At 39.4% G+C, this 25,932-nt stretch overlaps 1 protein-coding gene across 3 annotated transcripts in view; it reads right to left on the bottom strand.

The window, feature by feature from the left end:
- CYTH4 (cytohesin 4) overlaps positions 1-22,527 on the bottom strand; it is a 42,164-nt gene extending 19,637 nt beyond the window's left edge. For 2 of the 3 annotated variants that reach the window (XR_004229948.1, XM_012550660.3), the window contains exons 1-6: positions 22,097-22,518; positions 8,270-8,352; positions 6,023-6,087; positions 5,530-5,596; positions 1,084-1,202; positions 176-256 (exon numbers count right to left, since the gene is read on the bottom strand). Coding sequence is in view for 2 of the 3 variants with exons in the window: in XM_012550660.3 (XP_012406114.1) it covers positions 176-256; positions 1,084-1,202; positions 5,530-5,596; positions 6,023-6,087; positions 8,270-8,352; positions 22,097-22,115 (434 nt within the window). In the remaining variant the exon portion in view is untranslated. Of the gene's footprint in view, positions 1-175; positions 257-1,083; positions 1,203-5,529; positions 5,597-6,022; positions 6,088-8,269; positions 8,353-22,096 lie in introns of all 3 variants that reach the window. The other variant, XM_023504458.2, reaches the window with a different exon arrangement.
- Positions 22,528-25,932: the final 3,405 nt, after the last annotated feature.

The following is a 25,932-nucleotide window of genomic DNA, read 5'->3' on the forward strand; positions in this document are numbered from 1 at the left end:
CCACTGCCCTCCATGTGCTGTCTTTCCCTATTAGAATGCAGTCCCTTTGAGGGGAAGGATGGCTGCTTACATTCACATCCCCAGCTCTTAATATGGTTCTTGGCCAGAGTGAGCAAGGAGTCAATATTTCTCATTTCTTCAACAATTCCTTACTTCTCCCTATGATCGCACTCACCTCAGTGCCTGCACTAGGTGGAGGTTGGCGAATTCATGCAAGTCCACAAAGGCCTGAAGGATCTTGAGGTTGAATGGATCCCTAGGGAAGGAAAAGAGGAAGGATCAGACTCTGCTCTCATTATTCACTGACATATCGATTTATCTTGTGTCTTCAACTTGATATTTTCCTGAATTTTCTGCAGATTGTAGGTCCTTAAGGAATAAATGTTTGGTCAATTAAATTGAAGAGTTGTGGTTAGGGATACTGGGTTTGGAGTCAGAAAGACCTAAATTCAAACTCCCTGTTTCTTCCATCTGTAAAGTAAGAGGTTTGAAATTCCCTTCTGGCTCCAAATCTATAAATCTATCCAAATCTATAAGGAAAGTTTCTCAAGGACATGGACTATTCCATTTTGTCTAAGCATCCTCAGCTACTAGTATAGTGATTAATATATAGTAAGTGCTTAATAAATGCTTGTTGAATGGATACATGAATCATGTAGTCATTTCCTTTGCTGGAAGAACTCCAGGGATGGGGAGATTATTACTTCCAGAGGAAGCTCATTACACCTTGAGATAATTCTAAATACTTGGAAGTTTCTTTCTCATTCTATCTTTTTTTTTAAGGGAACTCATTCTATCTTGTATCTTTGTACTAAAGAAGGTTACAATTGGGGGTCAAGAGATCCTGATATAAATTTTTTTAAAAGAACTTTATGTGTGTTTGACATCTCTACTGACTTGCCATGTGATCTTGGCCAAGTCATACTGTTCTGTTCTCAGTCTCTCTGTTTATAAAATTAATCCCTTCCCTGTGATCACCTATAGAAATGGTTTAAAGGGTTATACAAATGCTGAAAGTTCCATGGAAGTGTGGCTGCTGCTTTTCCCACTAAGCCTAGGGATGGCCAGTGGAGACGTGCTCACCTTTCCCCCAGGTAGTCCCCGATGGCTGTCTTGTTGAGTCCCTCTCCTTTATATAGAAACTGAGCGATTTCCTCTGTATTGGAGGAGAGAAGCTTGTGTTCGATAAGATACTGGATCCCCTATGAATGACAAAGAGAAGAGACAGTAAGGAGGAGGGTAGTAGCCATCCATCTGTCCAACAGCCCTGATATGGACCAGGAACCCACCAGAGAGCTTCTGGGATATATATTGAAGACATCTCCACTCTTTCAAAACTCCCAATCTAAAGAGCAAGGTACCACGTTTTAGTAGAGTGCAAGTTTCCTGAAGGCAGACTTGGCCATCTTCATCTTTGTAATCCTAGCACCTAGCAAAGAAATGCTTGTTGAATGAATGAATGAATGAATGAATGATGTGGTCCTTGCCTTTGAGGGAAGAATTCCAGTGATGGGGAGATCACTGCTTCCAGGGGAAGTTTATTCCACCTTGGGGACAGCTCTGAGTTTTTGGAAATTTCTTTCTTGTACTTTTGACCTCAGGACAACAAAGTTGGTTTAGTTTCAGAGAGAAAAGGATGCTAGACTAGAAGTTAGGAAACCTGAGCTTAAGAATCAGCTCTGATGCTTAGTAGCTGTCGGACAGTTGAACAAGTCAATTCGCTTTTTTATGACTCAGTTTTCTCCTTTTTAAAATAGGATTAATGATCATTGCCCTATACTTCATCTCTCAGGATTATTAGGGAGCAATATTTGGTAAGAAATGAGACTATTATTTATTAATAATTAGTGAAATCATCAGCAGAGTTACCTAGCAATCACCCAACAATGATATATCAAGTGCCTATTATGTGTCAGGCACTGTACTACTTATTGGGAATTCAAGTACAAAGGATAAAATGATCCCTCCTGACAAGGAGTTTCCATGTTAATTAGGGAACAGAGTATATATAAAATTCTAAACACTCTAAAGATAATAAATTAAATTATAAACAGTATAAATCTGAAGTCAGGAGGAGCTGAGTTTAAATCTGGCCTCAGACACTTAACACTCCCTGGTTGTATGACCCTGGGCAAGTCATTTAACTCCAATTACCTTAGCAAAAAAAAATCTAAAGGTAATAAATATTTATATAAAGTATTGGGGATGGACAATGTAAAAGCATGGAGATGGGAGATTGAGTAGCATGAGTAAGAAAGAGAGAAAGCCAGTTTGACCGGATCACAGTATACAAGAGATTGGGAATGTCACTAAGGCTGGAGAATTGGCTGAGGTCAGATGATTTAGACTCTTAAAAGCTGATCAGAGGAGTATTTGTTTTAGTTTAGACTCATTAGGTCAGCATAGGAGTGGCTCAGTAGGGAAATGATTAAAAAAAAACACCAAATGAAGGATGAACTGGAATGGGAAGAAAGTTGAGGCAGGGAGACCAATCAGGAGGCTATCAATCTATCAAGAAATGGATCTTCAATTCTGATGGACATGACTCTTTCCAACAATGAGATGATGCAGGATAGTTCCAATGATCTTGGGAAGAAGAGACCATCTACACCCAGAGAGAGGACTGTGGGAACTGAGTGAGGTTCACAACTTAACATTCTTACTCTTTTTGTTGTTGTTTGCTTCATTTTGTTTTCTTACTCATTTTTTTGAATTGATTTTTCTTGTGCAGCTAAATAATTGTACAAATATATTTACATATATTGGATTTAACATATATATATATATATATATATTTAAGTTTTTTATTATAGTTTTTTACTTACCATATATATGCATGGGTAATTTTTTAGCAAGGAAATTTTCCTTGCAAAACCTTCTGTTCCAACTTTTCCCCTCCTTCCCCCCACCCCCTCCCCTAGATGGCAGATAGACCAATACATGTTAAATATTTAACATATATTTTAACATTTATAACATATATTGGATTGCTTGCCATCTAGGGGAGGAGGTGGGGGAAAGAGGGGAAAATTCGGAACACAAGGCTATGCAAGGGTCAATGTTGAAAAAGTATTGGTGCGTATGTGTTGAAAATAAAAAGTTTTAATAATAAAAAGGAAGTGGATCTTTGAATCAGGTCAAGACAGTTTCTTAGATCCCAGGCAGTTCTCTAAGAATATAGATAATCGGAAAAGTGAAAACCTGCCCTTTCCTCCTTGCATGATGAAATTGCAAGCCTACATCACCAATTTAAAACACAAGCAAGTAATAATAAAATTAATATTATTTTATGGTCTTTGAGGATTGCCCTGGCTGAAAAAAAAATTGTCACTCTGTGGTCCAGCCAAGCTTCTCCCAACTTTTGGGTCTTAGAAAACATTTTGCTATTCTTCATACTGAAAAAAGACCACTTGGGGATGGGGATAGGGGATGGTTAGGTGACACAGGAGATACAATACTGCTTTTAGCAGGACCTGTGTTCAAATCCATCCTCAGACAATTAAAACTCACTAGCTGTGTGACCCTGGACAAAGCACTCAAGCCTGATTGCCTCACCAAATAAAATAAAAAAGAAACAAAAGAAAAGAAAAAGACTGATTGAATGGTGTGAGTGGGTAAGAGCCCCAAGTCAGAAGTCAGTAATATCTGAGTTCAAATTCCACCTCATTCACTTATTCACTATATGACTTTATACAAGTCACTTAACTGATGTCTACCTCAGTTTCCTCATCTGTAAAATTAGGATAATAATAGCACCTATCTCACAGGCTTGTTATGAGAACTAAATGAGAGAATATTTACAAAGTGTTTAACAGGGTGCCAGTGGATGATATAAAAATGCTAAATATTATTGATTTAAACTTTCCAGGTAGAAGGTTGACAAGATTTGTGCTCAGATGGAACAGCCACAAAGAAACCAAGCTCACTTTGATGCTATCATGATCTACCAGAGGAGGAGGAGGAGGAAGCTGCAAGAAGAGGAGAAAGAGAGGAAGAGGATGAAAGCATGTTTGTGGAGTGGAATTGTCTTTATCCACAGGCGCTCCAGATCTTCTTGATGAGATAAAAGCCACGCCGGCAGAGCAGGGATGTGGCTGTAGCTGGGACCCAAAGACAGTCCCAGAGCATCCCTACTCTGAGCTGCTCTGACCTGGGGCAGGCTGAGGCATCTCCCGACATCGGATCTTGCCTTCTTCTCCAGGTGTGATAGACTAGTTTCATCCTGAAGGTCTGTCCAGCCTTCTCAAAGTAGGCTTTCCCACTCCTCCCTAAGCTCCCCAAATCTGGAATTTCCTCCTTCTCCTTAATTCTTCCTTGGGGCTTTCACATCCTGAAGCCTTAGTTTCTCCATCTGTCAAATGGGAAGATTAGGCTAAATAGCCTCTAAGGTTTCTTCCAGCCTGGGATTTATGATTCATAATGTGAGATTCATTATCTGTGAATTTCACTTAGGTAAGTCACCTCTCTAAGTCTCAGTTTCCCCATCTGTCAAGAGGGGATATTAAAATAGATCGTCCCTTCCAGTTCAAAATCTAAGATTTTATGATCTGTAAAATGAAGATTTCTGCTTCTTGCCTCACAGGGCTATTCTGAATAAAGCCCACTACAGGCTTTAGAAAGTTCCAGAGGAATGGTGATTGTCTTTCTTCTTGGGGGAATCTGAGACTTCATCAGTGGGGCACAGATTGCAACCCTCCAGGGCCTTAGTGGATGGTTTCAGGGAGTTATCCCCCTGCTCCCAAAGTTGGGGATGAGTTGTTCTGATCTTGACCTTGATACTCAACATGGCAGTCATCACCTAGATCTCCTTGAAGCCCCACCCTCAGGAGCCTCAGGGGCCATCTTAACACCATGATGAGCCCATTGAGGGAGGACTTTGGTGGAGGAATAGAAAAAATATTATGGTTATTCTAAGGAAGTGAAGATAGGAGACTAGTCTCGGTTGCCTCAGGAAATTCTCCATGGCTAGAAATTACAGGTGATTTATATAGATTTACTATGTGTCAGGCACTGTGCTAAACACTTTATAACTACTCTGGGAAATTGATGCTATTATTATCACAATTTTACAGATGAGAAATTAAGAGGCAGTAAGTGGCTCACCCAGGGTCACACAGCTACTAGGTGCCTGAGAATAGATTTGAACTCAGGACCCTTTCTCCAGATCCACTAGGCACTCCATCCACTTCCAGAACTGACCACCCCCAGATCTACATCAATGGAGGGAGTTTCCCAATTTGTTCCCCAAAAAGATGAAATCAAGGGCTTCTCCTCCATTTTCCCCAAACACACAAAAATTATTGCTCTTGGTCCAGCCTGAAAATTTACTTATTCTATTGTGGGATGCTCTCTCCAATTTCTACACTTGCTCAATATGGAAACTGATTCTGGGCCTTTGGATGGTAGAGTCTGAATTCTCTGTAGAGATTTTCTGTAGAGATTTTCTCCCTGCTGAGCTCGGCTGGACACTACCCAGAGATGGAGCCATCCTTCTCAGTAGCCCCTGATTTGTCCCCTTTTAACGTTTACCTTCCCGGGATCCATGTTGAATTTCTTCCTGCCGATGCATAGTTCTTTCTCCTTCTGGACCTGGCGACTGTAAGCAGAACAGGGAATTGTCAGACTCTCAGTCTCCCCTTCTGCTACAGAATCCCTCCCTCTGCTTTCAGGGATGTCCCTTTCTGGCTCGATCTGATCCCTGTGGGTGTCAGTTTCCTCGTTCCTTCCTTCCCCATTCCCTTCTGGAGGAACTGTTGGACATTTTCCCCTTCTTGGGTATCCTTCCTTATTGGTTCTGTTGTCAAGGTTCTCAGCCTGTACTGGGGTGATCCCTTTTGACCCTCATGGGAAGATGAGGCTATATCTTTTTCTCTTTGCCTTTTGCACTGTCATCAATCTCAAATTATTTCCCCCAGGAGAAATAAAAACAAACCTAGTTCCTAATCTCTATGTGAATTATTATTTTAATGCCCAAACCTCAAAGTTCTGCACTCCCCTCCCCTTTCCCCTCCTCACCCCTCACCTCTCTTCTGCACTTTCGAAGCAGTCAATCTGGGCAAACACTTCTGCAATTTCCTCCTTTAGCTTCTGCAGGAAACAAGGGCAAAGAGAAAAAAATGGAGTTAGACAGTGGTCAGGGAGCAAGCTTTGCTCCAACTGGGAGGATCAAGGGCTCAGTTTGGCATTGAAATCATCCCTCCCAGAATCCCCAGAGGTTCCTAGTAGAGTTTTGCCCTTTCGGGTTCTTCACTATTCCCTTCCACGCATACTGAGACTCAGTCATACTGATCTGCTTTGAACACGATGCCCAGTTTCCCAACTCCAAGCCATTGTATGGTTGTCCCTCCTGCCTGGCTCACCTTCCCTTTTCACCTCCGCTTTTTAGAATGTTTCCTTTAAAATTCAGTTCCACTATGCCCAAAGGGTTATCAAACTGTGCATACCCTTTGATCCAGCAGTGTCTCTATTGGTCTGTATCCCAAAGAGATCATTAAAGAGGGAAAAAACCCACATGTGCAAAAATGTTTATGGCAGCCCTTTTTGTGGTAGTATCAAGGAACCGGAAGCTGAGTGGATGCTGCTGGAATTGGAGAATGGCTGAATAAGTTATGGGATATGAATGTGATGGAGAATAATTGTTCTATAAGAAACAATCAGCAGGATGATTTTAGAAAGACCTGGAGAGACTTAGATGAACTGATGCTGAGTGAAGTGAGTAGAACTAAGAGAATAACTAGATTTTGTGATCATCAACTGTGATGGACATGGCTCTTCTCAATACTGAGGTGATTCAGGCCAATTTTAATAGACTTGTGATGGAGAAAACCAGCTGCATCCAGAGAGAGAGGACTATGGGAACTAAATGTGGATCACAACAGTATTTTCACCTTTGGTTGTTGTTATTGTTACTTGTTTGCTTGTTTTTTTCTTTCTCATTTTTTTTTCCTTTTTGATCTTTTTTTGTAAAGCATGATAAATGTGGAAATATGTTTAGAAGAACTGTATATGTTTAATCTATATTGGATTGCTTGCTGTCTAGGGGATGGGGGGAGAGAGAGAAAGGAAGAAAAAAATGGAAAACAAAGTTTTGCAGGGGTGAATGTTGAAAACTATCTTTGCATGTATTTTGAAAAAATAAAAAGCTTTTATTATTAGAAAAGAATAAAAACAAAAACAGAAAAAAAAAAAATAAAACTCAGTTCCAGCACCACCTTCTGGTAAAGCAACAGTAAATCTATGATAAACTCTCTAACTGCTCCTGTTCTCTCTTATGCTACATTATTTTCATTTGTATGTATTCTGCATTTACTTCTACATGCTGAAATTCTCTACCTTCCCTTAAGACATAAAATCTTTGAGGGAAAGGATCGATTTACCTTTCTCTCTGAATCCTCAGCTCCTAATACAGTGCCCGGTAGGCAGTAGGTATTTAATAAATGTTTTCTGTTGGGCTTGAGCCAATCTCATTCAAGACTAAGAGTGAAGGGGAAAGTCTGAGGGAGACCAATATACCAGGTTATAAGGCTTTTCTAGGTTATTTTAGTTTCCATCTCCCCTGCACCCTATGTGCATTGCAGGCTTTACAGGAACAGCCTGGGCAAAGGGTTGGAGTTGGAACAGTAAACCAGAATGATTGAACCAAAAATGTGCGCTGATACATCATCAAGGAAGATCCTTCTGTCATCAGTCCATCAAAAGTACGAGTCCTGTACCTTGAGGGAAAAGTGAGCGGCAAAAAGGATTCTCTCCCATTGGATAGAGACTTGAATTAGGGACCCAGTTCAGACATCTGCCCCAAGTTGCACTGGAAAAGAAGGCAAGCAGCCTTTCTCCTGTTGGGTTTCCAGAGGGGGACCACGAGTGTTCCTGACTCATTCAGAAATACAGTTTCTACACGAGAAATAGGTTTCTTCCACAAGGTGTTTAGTCTATTCCATCTTGGAACTAAGAGTTGGAAAAGACTTCAGAGATTATATAGCCCAAACCCTCTCTGAATTGGAATATCTTGCAATATCCCTATCAAAAGGTCATCCAACTTCTGCTTGAAAACCTCCACTGATGGGGAGCTCACTACCAACTGAGGTAATACATTACATGTTGGGACAGCTTGAATTACTGACAATGAGTTGAAATTTGCTTCTAAGATGTGATCAGCATCTTCTCTCTTGAAGTAGGAAGATTTGGCTAAAGCCTCTGCCTGAAGTTACAGGTCACATCTGGTTGGACATCAATCAGAAGCTGAACCTTGGGTAGGGGCAAAGGCACATACCTGAATATCCTCCAGGAGCTGTTTCCGATGCCACTGGATTGTCTGGAGCTCCTCGGTTTCGATCTGATTCAGCTCCGGTGGGTCTGAAAATGAAGGTGTAAATGGGGTATAAGTAGAGGGAGGGTAGAGAGGGCTTGTGTCATGGAGTGCTGGTTGTTAAATTTCATTATGAGGATTTACCTCAGAAATTGGCAAATGCTACAAATCAGGGTTTGATTTATTGTTTTGTTGAGAAAGTGATGGAGAGAAAATGATAAAAAAGATAACAATGTAGGTTAAGCCCAAGTGTGACTTGCAAGGGACAGCTGGCTGTTAAACATTTACTTGTACAATCTTGGGTGTATGGATCACAGAATCATAGATCTAGATCTAGAAGGGATTTCACAGTCCATCTACTTTAATCCCTCATTTTGCAAATGAGGAAACTGAGGTCCAGGGAAGGAAAGCGTGGGGCCCACAGTAACACAGATGGTAAGAATCAGAATTTGGGTTTGAACCTATCTACTGTTAATCCAGAAAGATGCCTAAACTTGGAGTTGGGAAGCTCCAGTTAAAATCCCGGTTCAGACATCTGCTGATGGTCGTGGCTGGTGGTTGTTCTCTATTTTCAAAGAGCACCAAAATGATACCAATAAAAAGTTGAGTTGCAGTATGTCCTCCAGTAGCTGACCAGACCAATACAAGCTTGGAATGCTCTGCCACAGGTCAGACACAAATTACTGACTGGGCAACATAGGCAAGTCACTATATTTTTCTTCATCTTAGTTTCCCCATTTGAATAATAATAGCAGCTACCTCATAGGATATCTCAACGAATAAGCTGATGTCCACAAATCACTTTAAATGTAAAGAGCTAGAAAAGTTCCTGATACCAGAGATCATTTGATCCCCCAAGGACCTAAAAAGACCCTTATTCCAACCTCAGCTATTGTAGTAATTGTGGATAAACTGAGATCCAGAGGGAAATGAATTTTCTGAAATCCCAGAGAGTTGGATATTGCCCTTAGCTCTTTGCCTAGGATTCTTTCTGCTCCTTCTCCAAGTTCAGGCTTAAGTCTCCCTCCTGTTCCTTATCAGTAGCCCAATAGGGAGATATATCAGATGGTACCCTTGATGTAGAATAGAGTAGATCCCGTGACCATTACTAAAAGTCCTCTCAAATGTCTCATCTTGCTTAGGAGGTCCCTTAAGATTCTCAAAAATCTATTCTTAAAGCCTATTCTGACAGATTCCACCAATGGATCAAAGGTCTGAGTGTAAGCATTGAGTGTGGATTCAACGAGTTATGTTTCAGTCTCTCAAGGATCCTCCCAACGAGGCTCATTCACTGGAAAGCTGGAGTCTGGCAGAAAAGTAACTTTGGCCTTAAGAATTAACGAATTCAGATCATTCCCAGATTGGCAATTTGATGGCAATTAGAGGGAGGACCACATCAATGAAATCATGCAGTCTTTGAAATATTGAAGAAAAGATCATGAATCTCTGGTAAGAACGTTCCTTAATAATACTAGAAAGGCAGTATAGCAAAGTGAATAAAAAGCTAACCTTAAAATTAGAAAACCTGAGTTCATATCTCATCATTGACTCAGACTGGGGGGTGTGATCCTGGGTAAGTCAGCTTAACCTCTCAGTACCACAGGCAACTCTCAAAGGCAATGGTTTTTAAAGGAGGTGCCCACTTGTCTTGGGAGAGGGAGTTTTCTCATCAGGGAATCTGCAATATGATTGAAATCACAGATACAGTCCCTATCCTACCCTAATAAAAATAATAATTATCACGATGATGACAAATTCCCATATAGATCTCAGAACAGCCTGGAGAACTCAACCACTAAATGATTGAACTGAATCAAAATTCAACTCAACCAAGATCATTATTATAAATTGAACTATTACCCATAGAGCCCCCCTCCCCACAAATGATATCAATGATTAAAATTTAAGAACGATGTTTTTCATAGATATTACTTTGCATCATCTCCAAGGTACATGCAACAACAACAACAAAAAATCAAAATAGAGTGACCTGGAGCAGGAGATTGAGATTACAAAGGAAAATAATGAAATGCATACTCTAATGCCCAATATAAGTAGTGGAGTTGTCCAGAGAATACTTTGAATAAATCTACCTCCCCAAGATCAGCCAACAGCCCAATGCTGTAATTCAACTACAAAATGAAGTTTTTATCCACTTGCGCATTAATCTACAGAATATTAAAAATAAAGGAATAATAATGATAGTAATTTGCCCCAGAATTGCTCCCATTTGATTTATATATATTTTTAAATTTAATAGCCTTTTATTTACAGGATATATACATGGGTAACTTTACAGGATTAACAATTGCCAAACCTCTTGTTCCAATTTTTCACCTCTTACCCCACCCCCTCCCCCTCCCCTAGATGGCAGGATGACCAGTAGATGTTAAATATATTAAAATATAACTTAGATACACAATAAGTATACATGACCAAAACATTATTTTGCTGTACAAAAAGAATCAGACTCTGAATTATTGTACAATTAGCTTGTGAAGGGAAATCAAAAATGCAGGTGTGCATAAATATAGGGATTGGGAATTCAATGTAATGGTTTTTAGTCATCTCCCAGAGTTCTTTTTCTGGGTATAGCTAGTTCAGTTCATTACTGCTCCATTAGAAATGATTTGGTTGATCTCGTTGCTGAGGATGGCCTGATCCATCAGAACTGGTCATCATCTAGTATTGTTGTTGAAGTATATAATGATCTCCTGGTCCTGCTCATTTCACTCAGCATCAGTTCGTGTAAGTCTCTCCAGGCCTTTCTGAAATCATCCTGTTGGTCATTTCTTACAGAACAGTAATATTCCATAATTTTCATATACCACAATTTATTCAGCCATTCTCCAACTGATGGACATCCATTCAGTTTCCAGTTTCTAGCCACTACAAAAAGGGCTGCCACAAACATTCGTGCACATACAGGTCCCTTTCCCTTCTTTATGATCTCTTTGGGATATAATCCCAGTAGTAACACTGCTGGATCAAAGGGTATGCACAGTTTGATAACTTTTTGAGCATAGTTCCAAACTACTCCAAAATGGTTGGATTCGTTCACAACTCCACCAACAATGCATCAATGTCCCAGTTTTCCCACATCCCCTCCAACAATCATCATTATTTTTTCCTGTCATCTTAGCCAATCTGACAGGTGTGTCTTAGAGTTGTCTTAATTTGCATTTCTCTGATTAATAATGACTTGGAGCATCTTTTCATATGACTAGAAATAGTTTCAATTTCTTCATCTGAGAATTGTCTGTTCATATCCTTTGACCATTTTTCAATTGGAGAATGGCTTGATTTTTTATAAATTAGAGTTAATTCTCTATATATTTTGGAAATGAGGCCTTTATCAGAACCTTTGACTGTAAAAATATTTTCCCAGTTTATTGCTTCCCTTCTAATCTTGTCTGCATTAGTTTTGTTTGTGCAAAAACTTTTCAGTTTGGTATAATCGAAATTTTCTATTTTGTGATCAGTAATGATCTCTAGTTCTGCTTTGGTCATAATTGATTTATATTTTTAAAAAAAGGAAAAAAAAAGGATTATAGGATCACAGTTTATAAGCTGAAAATATCCTCAAAGGACATCTAGTCCAATCCCCTCATTTTCTAAATGATTGAACTGAGACTGGTTGTTAAGTGACATGTCCAAGATTTTTCAGGTAGTAAATTTGAACCCAGACCTTCTGACCCCAAACAAAGCCTGTGATATTTCCGTTACAAGTAAATAATAATGACAACAACTGAAACAACAACAAGGTGACATTTATATAGCACTTTAAGGTTTGTCAAATGCTTCACGTATTTTATTTCATTTAAACCTCACAACACCCTTATGTGGTAGAAGTTATTATTTTTCCCATCTTATAGATGAAGAAATTGACTCAGGGAAAATAGCTGACATGTTCTGGATCGCACAATTACAAGCAAATTTCTGAGGGTTTAATCTTCCCCATTTTGCGTACCCTACCCTAGGGCTGATATAAATAGAGGAAAGAATCATGGTAAGGAATTTTGGTGCTAACCACTGGTGCTTCCCAGAAGAGGAAAATGCTTGTTTTCTTGCTGGTGACAATGAATAGCCCTTCTGTATAAAATAAACTGGTGTCAAGTCCCATCTCTGATTTAGTTTGATCATGTGACCCTGGGCAAGTTATCTAAGCCTTCACTGCCTGAAGTAATTCTTTAAGACAGTAAATTTCTGAGAAGGAACCCACTTGCATTCATAGAGGGAGTTTTCTCATAAAAGAATGACTTTATGTCAAAGCAATCCAAAGTCAGGCTAATTATCGCCAAGACTTAGTGGAACATGGCTCATGAGTGCCAATAGAAAGTGCTCTCTTATACAAAAGGGGTTAGATCAGATAAAAGAAGGGGTATATCAAGGATCTATAATCATATAGGGAAATTCATTAATCAGGGGTGGAAGCCCTGGAATCACAGGGCCTGAATTCAAGATTTGGAGCTAGACAATCTGGGTTCAAATCCTGACTTTGCTGAGGGATTTTGAAAAAAGTCATTTCTCTAGGTCTCAGTTTCCCCATCTGTAAAATGAGGTGATTAGATCATATAATCTCTGAGGTCCTCTCCAGCTCTGGATCTAGAGTCTAATGATTGGTCTCATGACATGAAGGACCCCAACCCACATTGTGATCAGAGAGTGCTATAGACCATCTGATCAAAGGGAGGAAATGAATGATGAGTCTGAGCAGTATGTCAGTTTGTCATGGTAGGCATGATATAAGATTTATGGGGACTTCAGCTATCCAGGAATTTGCTGGATCTCTCTTACACCGAACATTAAAATTGCCTGGTTGGCTTTGATTGGAAATTCATTTTTTCAGAAGGTAAAGGAAGTAACCAGTTGAATTACTTTTATGGGCCTTATTCTGACCACAAAGTAGGAACTGGTTGCCAGGGTAGCAATAACAGGAAGCCTGCAAAGGAGTGGCTTCTCCCTTCTCGAGCCTGGGCAGACAACAAAGGGGAATCCGGGTAGAGAGTGACACCCGATTTTAGGAAAAGAGATTTCCAAGAGCTCAGAGAGTGCCCTGGTCTCAAATTTGATGGGGGAAGTTGACTCAGGAGGCATGGGATGGTCTCAGAGAACAAAATCCTGATTGCACAAACAGAAATGATCCCAAGGTAGCGGGAGCTATCCAGTGAAATATATATGGCTGTAAAGGGAGCTCATTGACCTACAGACACAGCCCACAACAATAATAAGTAAAGTAAATAGATGCTAGAGTAGGAGAAAGAATAAAAAAATGACTTTACTGGGGAAAAAATAGTATCTGGAGTGCTAATACTCAGCACAACCTGAGTGGAACATCGAGAGGATGTAAACCTCTCAAAGGAAGGCATTTTATATCCCCAATGCTTTACACAGAGTGAGTGATTAGTGAATTGAAAAGAATTGATGACTGGTAAGGCAAGAAAAAGGACATTTTAAAAAACCTCCATGAAGTAAGTGTAAGATCATAGAATAAATAGGACTGCTGTTTGTGGTATACAAGATAATGAAAATGAACAGTGATGGAAAGAAGAGAGAGCTACTCAACTCTCAATTTGCTTCTGTTTTCTCTACCAAGGGGAACAACCTTCAAACTGGTAAAGATAGAACAAAAATAGTTAATGAGGAATTGAAACTCAAGTGAGGAAGCAGTAAGAGATCCATTATCTATGCTTAAAGAGTTTAGATGGGCAGATTTAGAAAACCATTAATTGCCATTATCTAAGTTGTCTTGCATCTTTATGCAATTAAAGAGCCTGTTTGGAGCGCCTTATAGTTGATTGGCAAGCCGTTGTTGGCTACCTTAAAAAGGAGATGGTAAATAATTGAGGTGACCTAATGTGCGCCCATTTATAGACAACCCAGCATGGCGTACATACCCTTATCGGAGAAGATGCTCTACTCTATGAGAGAAACAGAATTGGAGGAACTCAGAAGAAACACAAGATATGCAAAGTTAGAGAAGCATCCCAATTGTTCATAGGGAGCATTTGTGTCCGACCTGTTGTAGCCCATTCCGAGCTCATCTTGCTATAGTCGAATATACTGTAGTTCAACCCTAACATTGTGAAGTCATTTTGGTTCTCTTCGAGAATAAAGGACAACAATTTAACATATACTTTAACATATTTAACATGTATGGGACTGCCTGCCATCTAGGGGAGGAGGGGAAAAGTTGGAACAGAAGTTTTTGCAAGGGTCAGTGTCGAAAAATTACCCATGCATATGTTTTGTATATAAAAAACTATAATAAAAAAGTAAAAAAAAATTAATGGGAAAAAAAAGAATAAAGGGCAACAACCAACCAATGTCTAACCCTATTGATAGACATATAGTAGAGTTCTTATCTTAAAGTATTAACTGTGATAAAGGCAAGTGAGCTTGATTCTAATTCCTAAAAACAAATGAAATAATGAAAAGTCTGATGGTGGTGGTGGTCACTGAGACCCAGCATGGATTCAGGATGACAGGTCATGGCAGACTAACCTCATTTCCTTTGGGGATAGGGTTACTTGACTAGGTAAGGCAAATGGTACACCTGGATACCAACATGACAGTTAAGAAGGCTTCTGATTCACAATCCTCACGAACAAGATAGAGAGATGTGGTCTAGCTGCAGAAATGCTAATCCTAGAGTCATGGGATCCAGATTCAAATCCCAATTACAATGTGTCCTAGCTATGTAACCATGTTTGAGAACTTCTTTTCTTATACATTATCCCAGTGGATGTTCTCAATGTGAGGTAGATACTATTATCATCCCCGTGTTTTTGTCCTTTTTGTCCAGGAGCTGCTGATTGGGAACTTTCTCTATCAACAATTTAGATTAGCACTTTCTTTGAAATTTAGAATCTTAAAGAATTGTTTGGGGCTTGAGGAAGTTAAGGAATATACCCAAGGTCACATAGAGAGCATAAACCATTGATGGGACTTGAACTTACGTCTTCTGCAGAGGTGTCAAAATGGTCCCTGCAAAAGGACCCACATGTGCAAAAATGTTTGTGGCAGCCCTTTTTGTGATGGCAAGGAACTGGAAACTGAGTGGGTGTCCATCAGTTAGGGAATGGCTGAATAAGTTATGGTACATAAATATTATGGAATATTATTGTTCTGTAAGAAACGATCTGCAGGATGATTTCAGAAAAGTCTGGAGAGACTTGCGTGAATTGATATTAAGTGAAGTGAGTAGAACCAAGAGAACATTGTACATGGCAACAACAAGATTATGTGATGATCAACTATGATGCAGCCCTAAATATGCTCCTTAACCTCAGTTTTCTTCTTTATAAAATGGGGATAATAATTCTTGCTTGACATATTTCATGAGGTTCAAGTGAGGAGATGATGCCTAGGAAGTGCTTTATATACCCTGCAAGTCTCTATAAATGTCAGCTGTTCTTATTCCATGCAATTTTTTCACCTTTTTTGTTGTTTGTTTGTTTTTTTCTTTTTTAATCTGATTTTTCTTGTGTAGCATGATAAATGTGGAAATATAGAGAGAAGAATTGTGCATGTTTAACATATATTGGATAACTTGTCATCTAGGGGAGGAGGTAGGGGCAAGGAGGGAGAAAAATTTGGAGCACAAGGTTTTGTAAGGGTGAATGTTGAAAACTATCTTGGAATGTATTTTGAAAATACAAAGTTATGATTTGAAAAAAATAAAACCCAGAAATATAATGCTCCCTGCAAAATGGCTCGAAGCAGATTAAAATGGGATCGGCAAACATTTAAATAAATAAAATATGTGACCAAATAGATAAATAAGTAAATAAAACACAAATAGGTGAATAAAATATATAAATAAATAATGGACAACTAAAATATATAAACAAAATATAGAAATAGTGAACAAATAAATAAAATATAGATAAAATGAATGAATGAATAAGTAAATTTAAAATGTAATACAACACAGATAATGTTAATATATGGTTTTCTAAGTCAATATATTCCCCAGAGATTTATTTCTAGTTGATTTTCTATAATCCGATATCTGTTGTACGTCTACTACATGCTTTTCTCTAGCTTGAATGAGGAAACTGAGGTTTAGTGGTTCAATGACCTATCCAGGGACACACAGCTTGGGATTTAAGCCCAGTTCTTGACTTCAGATACAGTGATCTTTCCACTGTGTCTTTTCACTGTATCACCTGTCATCTTTAACAATTAGGGGTCGTACAACTTTGGAGACATTTGTAGCTTTATCTTATCCCTCAGTGAGGTAGCTCAGCATACTGGAAAGGACATTGAGCTTGTTGTGGCACAGGAAGTGGGTTTTAATTCTGCCTATGACACTTTATAAAGATGTAGCCCTAAATAGGCTCCTTAACCTCAGTTTTCTTCTCTATAAAATGGGGGTAATAATTCTTGCTCGACATGTTTCATGAGATTCAAGTGAGGATATGATGCCTAGGAAGTGCTTTGTATACCCTGCAGGTCTCTATAAATGTCAGCTGTTGTTATTTCTTGCAAGAAACCTACATTCAACACAGAAAGGGGGCACAAACAAAAAACTTCTTAAACCCCAGGCTCCATTTAGCACTGAGAAAAGGGGAAAGGGGACAAATCATCAGACAGAGAGGGCAATAGCAAAATCACTCAAATTTATTTTTTGCTTTACTCAATTCTTGCCTCCAGACACACTGAGGAGGTCTTGGATCTTTCTAAAAAATTTTTTTAGTGAGGCAGTTGCCCTTAAATGTCTTACTTAGAGTCATATAGCTAGTAAGTATTAAATTCTGAGGCTGGATTTGAACTTGGGTCCTCCTGACTTCAGGACCAGTGCTCTGTCCACTGTGCCATTTTGCTGCTCCAAAGTCATGGTTCTTACCCTTATTTAATAGATAGGAATTTTTTTTCTCCATAGATAGCAATCTGAAGCTCAAAGAAAGGTACCCAGCTTGAAAATATCAGAGGGTCTTTTCAGTTTTACCAGGTAGGTGAGCTCCTTGGACTATTCCTACGCTTGTCACAGTGTCCATCACATAGGAGGAGCTTAAAGAAATTCTTGTTGATTGAACATGGCAAAGTGGATAGAATACTCAGTATTAGTGAGTTTCTGAGACTTAACATCTGAGCAATCATAGTCAAGTAATTTCTCCTTTCTAAACCTCAGTTTCCTCATCTAGAAAATGGGGATGAGTAGTATAGTATTTAACTCATTTGCATATGGTCTATGTCAGGTTTAATCATTCAGATTTCCCAATTGTCAAAGTCATCTATCTTCAGCGTCAACCCTGCCCCAGCAATCCTGGCGCTCCAGGAGTCCTGTCCCTGAACTGCTTCTGTTTTTTTCCTTCCTCTTTCCCATCAGTATTTTTAGCAATCTTTTGGTGTGTAAGACCGGCTATCAGGACAGCTGGAGTTACTTCCCCTTTCCCTTGAGGGGGGCAGATGCTTCCAGAGGGGTTGAAGGAGCAGGACCCTCCTGGGGGGAGACTGGAAAATGAAACAGCTTCTCAGCAAGCAGAAACAGTTGCTCACTGAGCGGGCCTGCCTGGGTTTGTGGGTGTATACCACTGGTTCATACCAACTAGCAGCTTCCTCTGCTCCCCGGCTCTGGGTTGCTCAGTAAGGCTGTCTTTGTTTTAACCACAGCACTAGCCTCTTCCCGTCCAGAGTCAGGCTTCTTTTAGGTCATTTCTAAATAATTTACTGTGGTTGGGCCGTCTCTCTCCCTCCCAGTGAGTCCCCTTACTTTCCTGTTAGTGGGGGGAAGGGAAGATGAACCCTGCCATTTTTTGAGAGGAGATAAGACAGTCAGCTGAGAAGAATGAAAACAATGATGGATCTGGAATCTAGAGACCGTGGTGAGAATTCCTTGTCTGGGGCTCCCTAGCTAGACCTCAGTTTCCTTGCTATAAAATGAAGAACTCGGTGTCTGCTGAACACAGGGGAATGAAGTGCACCTTGAAGACATCATTAGGTCACAAAGGATTATCGTAGGGTCCTAGATTTAGACCTAGGAGAATCTTTAGAGATCATATGGTCCAACCCTGACATTTGACAGATGAGGAAATAGACTCCTGGGCATGGTCACATAGCTAGTAAATGGTAGACTGCAAATTAGGTTTCTTTGGTTGACTGTTGTTGTTTTGGTTTTGAGGTAATGGGATTATGTGACTTGCCCAGGATCACATAGCTAGGAAGTGTTTGAGGCTGTATTTATACTCATATTCTCTTGGTTCCAGGGTTAGTGTTCTACCCACTGTACCATCTGGCTTCCATTGGAAGTGGGATTTGTAAAAGCAAAAGTGAGATTTGGCGTCAGATTTTAATTCAAATTTTAATTCTACTATATACTAGTTGTGTAACTCCAGGAAGGTCACTGGACCTCTCTGAACCTGAGTTTCCTCATGCAAATCAGAATGACCATTTCTCCTTCATCATGGAGGTATTGTAATGAAAACATCTTTCAAATTTTGAAATCCTGGCGGGGGATGGAGGAAAATGTGGGATGGGAACTCTTAATTACAATGTGGAAATCCGATTTCTTCCCTGAAATCTTCTTCCATTTGATATGTCAGTGCGTGTTCTCTTAGTGGACTCCTTCCTCTTCTGACTTAACTTTGTAGCCCAGTTTTAAGTTCTAGACCCTGAAGTGAAGACCCTAGGGCTCAAGAAAGCCATGAGCTGGTGCTGAGGGAGAGACTCCAGACTGAACTTCCTCTGTATTATAGGGATTTCAGGGACAATCTACTCCCCTCTCCAAGTTGAGCTATTTGTTTAGATAAGACATGCCTTCGTGATGGATCAACTACTGTCACAAGATTTAGAGCTGAGCTGGTCCCTAAGAAAAAGCTGATCCTATTCTTTGTGAAATTCATGAGAAAACTGAGGTCCCGAAATAGAGGGACTGGCCTAAAATTACCCAAATAGCCATACTGTGAATCAAACCCAAGAGATCTAGAGATGAAAGGGAACTTTAAAGCCAACAAATAATGTATCAACAAACACCTACTAATTGATTATTATGAACTTGCCACTAAACTAGTTGTTGGGGATACTAAGACAAAAAGGAAATAGCCCATGCCCTCAAGCAGCTTATAGTCAAATAGGGAGAACAATATGTTAATGTAGAAATATATATAAATAAGGATAATTTTGGGAAAGAAGACATTAGTGTTTTAGCCAACCTCTTCTTTTTATAGATGAGAACGGCCTCTCTAAAATGAGACCCAAGTTACAAGTGAAATTCAGGAATGAGAAAGGAACAAGTGACAGGTTTAGCTTTTCTAACATTTCATCCAATACCTTTTACACTGAGCCAGACTTCCTCTTTTTATCCCAGTGGAGTATAAGGTTCATCCTACCAGAGGAAGAAGAGCACGGTGATTTGTATTCTGTATTAATAAAGGCAGGGAAGAAGAGTGGGACAAAGTAGGAAGTGTAATAGGAAGTCATATCAGTGGATAGAGTGCCAAAGTCAGGAAAATCTCAGCTCAGATCCAGCCTCAGATAGTTCCAAGCTCGTTGACCCCGTGCAAAATAATTAACCCCGTTTGCTTCAGTTTCCTCATTAAATGAATTGGAGAAGGAAATGTCAAACATATCCAGTATTTTTGCCAAGAAACCCTTATAATGGAATAATGAAGACGAGGACATGGACTGAACCACTGAACAATACTTATGTCTATATGTGTATAGAGATGTATGTGTGTATCAATACATATACAAACACACACATACCTACAAATAAACATTGTGTCTTCTGAGAGAATATAAACTTCTTGAGAACAAGGACTATTCCACTTTCATCACTGTAGTCCTAAAACAATGCCGAGTACATATTAGGCAATTAATAAATGCTTATCGATTGGTTGATTTGTGGGCCAACAAGCATTTATTAATCACTTACTTTGTACCAGGCTCTAGGTTAAGTTCTTAGGATAAAAAGAAAGACAAAAATATAATTTTGCCCTAAAGGAGCTCCCATTTCTAATAGGAGAGATGACATGAAAACAAATAGGTACATTCAAAACACACACACACATCTTCACAGACCATAAGAAGTGCATTTCTTCCTATGTTCAAAAACTCAGAAAAACCTGCCCAGATAAGTTCGCCAGAGGAGGATGAGATTGGCTAACTTGGCATTTTTTCCATTTCACTGCGTTAGGGTCGGTAATGTGTCTTAAGCCCCACTGAAGCATTATTTTGTTAAGATTAGAGGATCCTGGGACTGGGAATTCAGGCAATTACTGAATCACACAAATACAATTTATATAACTTGTCTCCTGAAAGGGAGAAGATCATTTCCAGACTCAACCTCCTGTCACCTATCTCCATAAGACAAGGAAATTCTGAGAAATCTTCAAAAAGGGAAAAAAACAAAAAAAAACAAAAAACAAAACAAAAGAACTTTTATAATCTGAACCACTCATTGACTTCTTCTTCTGTGTCTGGATTAAATGATACCTCCCGGCTCTGATACTCCCTGTATCCCTTGGATCTGTGACATTCCCTGTTCCGAAGTCTTTCCCAGCTCTGATATTTCCTATTCAAAGGCCCTTCCCAACTTTGACTTTTCGGTTCTAACACTCTTCCCCATTTCTGATATTCCAGGTTCTGTGACTTCTCCGAGCACTAAGGTTTTTCCCATTTCTGATATTCCAAGTTCTGAGGTCCTGTTAGTTCTGACATTCTCTGTGCTAAGGTTTCTCCTATTCCACATATCGAACCTATATCAGATTAATTAATGTCTTGGGGAGGGGGGAGCTAAGAGAGGGAGGGAGAAAAATTTGAACCACAGTCTTACAAAAATGAATATTAAAAATTATCTTTACACGTATTGGGGAAAATAAAATACTACTGAGAAAAAAAAAGGTTCCTCCTAACTCTCAGTTCTATACTATTATGCTCAAAGTGAATTGTGACAAGTATCTTGCATGAATTATGGGTTTAATAAGTATTTTAAAAATATATAAATGAAGCAATGAATTCATGGTCTCCCTTCTCCCCTTTCCTTGCCCTCAGTGATGACTCCTAATCACAGAGACTCGGAGATAGAATGAATCTCTTTGGAGAGATCTGGTCCAATCTGGAGTTAACCAGAAATCCCTTCTACAATATTCCTCACAAGCAGTTCTTCTTCTTCCCCTTGGAGACTCCCTAGTGATGGAGAGCTCACTCTATTCCAGTGGTTCTCAAACCTTTGTTCTCAGTATCTTCATGTTGTTAAAAAAAAAACAAAAAACTATTGAGGATCTGTTCAAAGAGTTTTTGTTCACATGGGTTATATTTATAGCCATTTACTATATTAGAAATAAAAAAGAATTTTGAATTTGTAGATCCTCTGAAAGGGTTTCAGAGACCCCAACAATTCTTTGGACTACACTTTGAGGACCACTGCACTTTGACCCTTTGGCATGGCTCTGAATTGTAGGAAGCTTTTTCTTACATCAGGCTGCAATCTGCCTCTTTCCTCATTGCTCCCTATCATTCCTCCTGGGCTAAGCTGGTTGTGAAGTGCCCTTAGAGGAGAGAGAATGAAATGCTCCCCCTGTCCATCCAGCTCAAGGTTGGAGTGGGGCATTGCTCTGTCTTTTATAGAATCACACAATTAAGAAATTTAGAATTAATTAAGAAGAAATTAAGAATTAATGATGAGGAAACTGAATCTCAGAGAAAAGTGATTTATTTGCCCCCAGGCCACAGAGCTCAACTCTCTCTCTCTTACTTTCTTCCCTCCCCTCAGTTTTTCTGTCCAGTTTTCCTTTCTAGGATGCAGTGCAGTCTCTCCAGAACCTGCCCCACCCCAGGAAGACTTACCTGGATGACACAAATTCATGCTGAGGTCCCAGAGAGGAGGGCAGATCCCCCTCCTGCCTTCTCCTGTGCCTCTGTTTGACGTGGCCGTCCCTGTCCCCTCTGATGGTAGCCTCTAATGCCTTCTGACACAGGGGATGTGTCACTCTGGGTGGAACATGTTAGACTTCTTGGGGCCCCTCCCCTCCCCCTAGAGAGGAAGTCCTCAGACTGGGGTTTTGCTGTATGGAGTTTCTAACTCTGCCACTTCCTAAAAACTACCCCCAAGAAGCCCCCAAGAGCCTCAGGGACTTTGTATTTTTGGTCAGTACACAGTAGAAAGAAAAAAGATAGGAAGGGTATGAAACACACCCAGGAGGAGAAAACCAGTGTGGACCAAGTTACCAGAGGTGGCTGAGCTGCCCGTAAAAGATGAGAACAAAGAATCCTGAGCTTAAGAAAGTCTCTAAAGTCTCTCTCAGTTCTGATGTTCTGCATTTTAAGCTCTCTCCCGGCTCTGATATTCCCTGTTCCGAGGCCCCACCCAGTTCCTACATTCCACTTTCTAAGCTCTGACTTTCTAAACTCTAACATTCTATGCCACAAGTTCCCCCCCACCCCCGTCATGTTTTAGCATTTTATTGTGCTGTAAGTTGAGTTCTGACTATTTCTGGGACATTTCTTAGGGACAGAAAGGAAGATAAATTGGAAGACAAATGGGGAAGATGGGGAAAGTGAAGATGGGGGTGGGGGGGGGGAGGTGAGCAAAAGGACAGGGAACCAAGGAAGTACAGATTGGAGGGGAACACAGTATTGAAGACTGGTTGGGGAGAAAGTGAAGAATAGAACTAAGATAATGGGGGAACAGATGAAGGTCTGGGGGACTAGTGCTTATGATGAACATGAAGTAAAAATTCCATTGATGGGAGATTGGGGGAAGGGTAGGACAGCATGTAGTTAGAGAGAAGAAGGGGCTCTTAGTTCTCTAGCTGCCCAAAAAAATCTTTTTAAAGCACATATCTGGCCATGGCCCTGTAGTGCTCTCTCTGGGTTTCTCCCCCAAGTTGAATTTTCATTTGCTGTTTGGCTCCCTGGGCACTGGCTGCTATATTCAGGGTTCTAGATTTCTCTGAATCTTTTTTTTAATTTATTTTTTCTTAAAATGTATTTGTTTTTTAATATACATTGCTTTGTCAATCATATTGGGAGAGAAAAATCAGAGCATAAGGGGAAAATCATGGAAGAGATAAAAAAGCAGAAAAAAGAAATGAACCTAGCATGTGTTGATTTATATTCAGTCTCCATAATTCTTTTTCTGGATGCAGATGGTGTTTTTTGTCCAAACTCTATTGGGGCTGCTTTGAATCACTGAACTACTGAAAAGAACTGAGTCTTTCACAGGTGATCAAACATTTTTGCTGTTATTGTGTACAATGTATTCCTGGTTCTGCTTGTTTTGCTCAGCAGCACTTTGTGTAAGTCTTTCCAGGTCTTTTTAAAATTAACTTGTTCATCATTTTTATAGGACAATAATATTCCATTACTTCATATACCGCAACTTGTCCAGCCATTCCCCGATTGATGGGCATCTACTCATTTTCCAATTCTTTGCTACCACAAAATGAGCTGCTACAAACATTTTTGCATATTTGAGTGCCTTTTCCTCCTTAAATTTTTCTTTGGGATACAGACCCACTAATGGCACTGCTGGGTCAAAGGGTATACACAGTTTTATAGCTCAGGATTGTAGATTTATCCAGAGTGGGTGGGGATTTTCAGTTCTATAACTCACAGGCCCTCCCTGATGTATTTATCCTTAATAATCAGCCAGTAGATACAATTAGTTCCGAGCACAAAAGCATTGACTAAATAATGTAAAAATGGTAGCTGCACAACCTTCTCTCCATAAATTCGGGATACACTCTTATGTAAATATACTCACTTTTCAAAGGAAGAGGATTCAAACTTTGAGTGCAATGATAATGAGTCACAACACATATAGGATATGTGTGTGACAAAAGTAACTCGCAACCTTGGGTGTTGTAAGGTCTGGAGGTTCTCTCGTAGTTACATTTATACAGCTCCATTTGGGTATAGTGTCTCTTCTAGATCCCTTGCTGAGATCACGTCCTTAAAGTTGCTTCCTCCACAATTTCTTATTGTTGGCAATTTCTTTTCAGAACCAATGGTTTATGTTCTTTGATCACTTATCTACCAGGGAATAACTTTTATTTTTATGCATTTATGAAGGTTATCTATCTTGGAAACCAAACTCTTACCCAAGAAATTTGATACATAAATATGAATCCAGGTTTTCTGATTTCAAATACAAATGTTGCAACTTGGCCTCCAGTCTATCTATTTCTCCTCATTACTATCTCATCACCACCTGGTTCAATGCTAACTAGTTCCCCCTTGTGTTCTGAAGTTCCTCTTTTGCCCCTAAATCTCAATATGCTTGTTCCCTGATAGAAAAACAGTTGTCAGGGGTGGGGCACACACATGTCTCTGCCCTTTCAAAGGTGCAGAAGGAAAAAGAGCTCTTTGGTGAAACAACTGTGATATCAGTCAGAAAGGGGGACCTTTTAGTCTTTTAGTCTGGGAAGAGGAGAAGAGGAAATCAGAGAGAGAAAGGGAGGGAAGATAGATTCAGCATCCAGGGGATATGAAGAAAAGAGTGAGTTGGATTCACTTCAATCTAATTAGCATCATTACACACCTAAAAGGAGCAGGATATTATGGTAGATACTGAGAATATAAAGACAAAAGGAAAAAAGTTCCTGCCCTCAAGAAACTCACTTTTTTTTCAGCTGAACATTTCATTGAAAGCACATTAAGTGCCTATTACATGTCAGGCTTTGGGCTTATTGAGAAATATCAAGGAGAAAAATTATATAGTTTTTATCTTCCCCGAAATATACAATTTGGATTCGGGGACTGTGGCATGGAGACAAATATGTATAATGTGAGGTTACAGAAAGTGCTTCCATTTTTAAAAAAATTTCTGTAAGCTTAAATAGGTCACCTTTTTGAAAGAGATGATCTTCTACCCAAATTTTCAGGGGGTCAGCTTATATCCAGTGTGAAGTCTCTTATGTATACAAATAGTGGTATTTAGTCATATGGTTCGATCAATCATGCCCTAGAAAATAGACTAAAAGATCACAGAATCTGAGAACTGGAAGGGACTTCAGATCTGCTATCTTCCCAATGGGAAGTGAAATAAAATCCCCTCTGCAACATTCAGGAGAAATAGAGGAAGTTAGACTTGATGATGTCTAAGCTTCCTTTCAACTCTCAATCTATGATGCAACAATCACACAGATCCACAGATATTCCTATTAAAAATTACCTAACATACATGAATATTGCTAAGATAATACGGTGAAAACAGCAGCTATAAAGCACTCCTCCCCATAAATCTGGGACATATGCTCCCACAAATACAATGTCTGTGGGGGGAAAAACAACACATTGCCACATTTTGTTTAGTTATTTCCAGTCGATGATAATCTACTTTGTTTCTAGCCTTTTGCTATCACAAAAAAGTACTGCTATAAATATTTTGGAATATAGATTTTCTTTTTATCGGTGACTTCCTTGGGGAATATGCTTTGCAATGGAATCTTCGAGTTAAAATATGAGGATCTTTCAATGACTTTAATTTATAACCATCTTCAAAATGTTTTCCAAAATGGTCTAACGGCATTGCATTAGTGGGCTTATATTCCTATAATCTCTTCAATATTAAATCTTTGGTCATCTTTACCGATTTTCTGGGCAGGAGGTAGAACCTCAGGACTGTGTTGATTTGCTTTTTATTTTTATTTATTCCTTTTTATTTTTATTTATTCCTTTTT

This window comes from Sarcophilus harrisii, chromosome 5 (assembly GCF_902635505.1).
Source record: "Sarcophilus harrisii chromosome 5, mSarHar1.11, whole genome shotgun sequence".
Classification (NCBI taxonomy): Eukaryota; Metazoa; Chordata; class Mammalia; order Dasyuromorphia; family Dasyuridae; genus Sarcophilus; species Sarcophilus harrisii.